The sequence below is a fragment of the Tetranychus urticae genome, chromosome 1 (assembly GCF_039701765.1).
Source record: "Tetranychus urticae isolate SD_2017Ah chromosome 1, NJAU_TeUrti_SD_1.0, whole genome shotgun sequence".
NCBI lineage: Eukaryota > Metazoa > Arthropoda > Arachnida > Trombidiformes > Tetranychidae > Tetranychus > Tetranychus urticae.
The window spans coordinates 14,245,836-14,249,552 of record NC_142958.1 but is presented as its reverse complement, the minus strand read 5'-3'; the positions used below and the strand labels follow the sequence as shown (position 1 = coordinate 14,249,552).

General features: G+C 30.2%; 1 protein-coding gene across 1 annotated transcript; it reads right to left on the bottom strand.

Annotated features, from left to right (window-relative positions):
• Positions 1-518: 518 nt before the first annotated feature.
• Positions 519-3,424, bottom strand: LOC107370209 (cyclin-dependent kinase 16). Its single transcript, XM_015938197.3, has 5 exons — positions 3,143-3,424; positions 2,634-2,728; positions 2,394-2,456; positions 1,768-2,283; positions 519-1,334 (listed from the first exon to the last, which is right to left on the bottom strand). The coding sequence occupies exons 1-5, from the start codon at positions 3,315-3,317 to the stop codon at positions 1,044-1,046; spliced, it is 1,140 nt and encodes a 379-aa protein (XP_015793683.1). The 5' UTR covers positions 3,318-3,424; the 3' UTR covers positions 519-1,043.
• Positions 3,425-3,717: the final 293 nt, after the last annotated feature.

The window sequence follows — 3,717 nt, the reverse complement described above, 5'->3', positions numbered from 1 at the left end:
ATTAACGCATTCAAGTTAATTAGTTTTTTGTTAACCAGAAACAAATCAAGTTTAATGTTAAATGTTGCAGCAAATAAAAATGAAATAAAGTTTAATCTAACCGCCATCAAATTACAATTAAAATGCTTCAATAAAATGATGATCAAGACTTTAAATTAGTTAGTTAACAGGTTAAACAAAGAGTCAAAAACATATTGACTCGAGTCTGGTTAATCCTTAGTTTGTGAACACAATTAATGAGCTTGAATCAATTGACTATCATGATAAGGATGATGAGTGAAAATGAATTGTATGAAGTCTATCGATTGGCAATGAAACCATTTTTGATAAATTTTAACCTAAAAGTCAATCTTTATTTGGGTTTTGTTTGGTAACCTTTTCAAGTGGATCCACTTGTTCAACTCAAATACTGATTAAAATATAACAATTTATTGATTGTTTTCTCATAATTATTGCTTGAACGTTTCTTTTATTTGATTTACCGATCATTGATCTTTAATAATTGTTACAGCTTTAAATTATTACCAAGCAACTTTAATAGATTAATTGTAATACAAAAGCGTTTCAAGTTGTGCAGTACTTTTTTCAGGTTGGTTTGTTTGCCTTTTCATTACTTTTCAATATTGTCTTTGAATTTATAAATTCAATTTTAATCATTAAACCAATTACATTGATTATTAAATAAGCAAAATAATTTTGTTTCAAACAAATGAAATGGCAATCAAAAGTGAAATTGATTGTAAACATTTACAGTTTAAACGTAAAAATTGATGTCTCTTTTTTTTGAGGCTTTTTCTTGTCTTTTTATTTGTCATCATTGACGATCTTTGATGTTGCTGGAAATTAATTTTGGTTACAATTTGGTGAAATCAAAAAATAACATTAAAACTGGTAAAAGCTGCAAAAAGTTGCAGGAAAAATGAAGTATAAAATGAGAATATGATAATCTCTTGAAAAGTGGTGCATTCAGATAGTTAATGATGAAATGGAAAGTTCAAGTCACAATAAATCAGCTAAATTTGTTTTGTTGATTAGGATGGAATTTAATTGATTGTAGCAAGAGATAATTTAAATTTATTGAATTTACCATTCTTTGCAGATGAATTGTCGTCCTTCACTTTGAATTGTTGCGACTGTGACTGTGAGATTTTAATTTTACTATCCGATTGAGAGGTTTTAATGAATTTAGGTGTAGATGAATTGAAGCGTAATTTTATTCCCGGTATTGAAAGGATTGAATCAGTATCTTTTAATTCATGTACTTGTGGACCGAATGAATCAAAATACCTGTGCCTCATTGCGGCATCAGCTGTTATCCGAGAAGTTGGTTCGTACTGTAATTAATAAGAGATCAGGGAAAGAAGAAAACAATTGATTAATAAGGTTATCAGAATCAAGTAGCTAACAGAGTGAAATTGATTTGGGAAAAGCATTTCAACAATTTGATCAACAATTCAACTGTAAAGTCAACAACAACAATTTCGATTAAAATTTGTCGATCAATCGAAGTTATTTCAATTTGATCAAAATCTAGATTCTGAAGATTGAAAATTCATTAAAATCGTTGACTCATAAAAAATTGAAAACGATTACTAATCAAATAATGATCAACACTTTTAGATTATTGCAATTCACTTTTAAAAAATTTTGAAGTTCAAGAGTTCAAGTTTTCGCTCCTCAATAAATCAAGTTTTTGTTATTCAATGAATAATTAGCTCATGAAATAATCAAAGTCTAATTTGGTTAATGTAATGATTATATACGAACCTCTAAAAATTTGAAAAGCAGATCAAATCCATCGGCATCTAATCGACGGATTCTTTCCCCAAGAGATCTTTTATGATGAGAATACTTTATCCGCATGGAATCGGGTAATTCAATATTGGAGTTTACTTTAATATTTTGAAACAGTGAGTTCCATGTATCTTCACTTGGACTGCCCATTATTTTGAAAATTAAATTAAGCTGATGTTCAACATTATTACCCATAAACATGGGCTTGTCAGTAACCATTTCATGAAAGATACATCCAACTCCCCACATATCGATAGAGGTTGTATAATGTGTTGAACCTAAAAGGACGTCCGGTGGTCTATACCAAAGAGTTACCACTTCATTGGAGTAAGTTTTGGTTGGAACAGATTTTGCTCGCGCTAAACCGAAGTCGGCCAATTTAAGTTCACCTCTATCGTTGATTAAAAGATTTTGTGGCTTTAAATCTCGGTGTAAAATTTGTTTCCGATGAATGTATGAAAGTCCTCTTAATAGTTGGAAAAGAAAAATCTGAAAAGACGAAAATTGTTTTGGGTAATCAATTTTTTCTCTGCATTTTTTTATTCTTTTGTTAATTTGAATGAACACTTTTGTTTTATTGTTATCCATTCAATTCTTACCTTAACATTATTTTGGCTCAAAAGATTCGCACAATGATCCATGTATTGCCTCAGATCTTGCTCCTGAAGGAAAGACAGAAAAGGTTTTTCAATGAATGAGAAAAATGAACAAATGTTAATTTGGATGATAAAGGGACGCATAAAAGATTGATTTCGCTTGACACTCGAATAATTCATGTTTTCATTTTAAATTACAAGTAAATGATTAAAAGTATCAAAACATGGATATAAGCAACTAACCAGATACTCGAACACCAAGGTAAGAGTTTTATCAGTGTGTATGATATCGTGAAGTGTCACGATGTTATTGTGCTTCAATCCTCGTAGCAGAGAGACTTTGGTTGATTATATGTGAAAAGGTATCAATAAAAGAGAAAAGAATAGAGAGAAAAAGGTTTAGATATAAACAAAACGATGATACAGAATGAACGTGAATCAGATGAGGCCAGAACATAAAGCAGAGGGGAAAGGACAGAAAATGAGTAAAGACAATAATGAGTTAAATAAACCAATAAGTTGAATTGAATGAGTAAAAAGACAACCGGATAAGTAGGACACGATTACAGTCTTAAGGTTTGACAAGAGCTACTTTTCATGAAAAAAAACGCAAAATTGTTTTCAACATTGACAAGATTATGACTTTTAAATGTGATAAAGGTGATACAATCGTAGGTTTTGTTTGGCAACGAAAAGGGCCAAATACAGAATTGAATAGTTGAATAATTGGTTGGATAAAGGAAATTTCTTACCTTCTCTTATAGCAGTACAAGGTGTTCCCTCTTCATGTGCAAATCTAATCTCTTTGAGAGCAACCAAAGCACCATTTGCTCGGCTTTGTCCTTTATAAACAGTTGCATAGGTTCCTTCACCGAGTTTGGAGATTTTTAGGTAACTTTCTAATTTACCAAAACCTGGTTCACTCATTATAAAATATAAAATAAACAAGTAAATGACAAACAGATATAATACAAAAAAACAATAAACAAGATTTATAATAATAAAAATGTAATCACAGCTATCTTGTTCTTGTATAAGATATTACCAGCTGGTTAGCTGCACAGCCATCTGGTGAGACTTTTAGGCGACCCAAATAATCTAAAAGCATTCAATTTTAAACGTTATTTCATCTCTTTTCAACTGTTGGTTGTCATTTCAATTGAGTTTGCTGTTCAATTTTGACTGATTTGTGTAAACACATGGAAGCTAAAGAATTTTATGAAAAGGTTGGTTAAAAATGTAACGATTTGGTGAATGAATTTCAACAATTTGAACCAAATATGTTTAAGTAAATATCTAAAAGTGATTCTGGTTATTAGCTATTTAT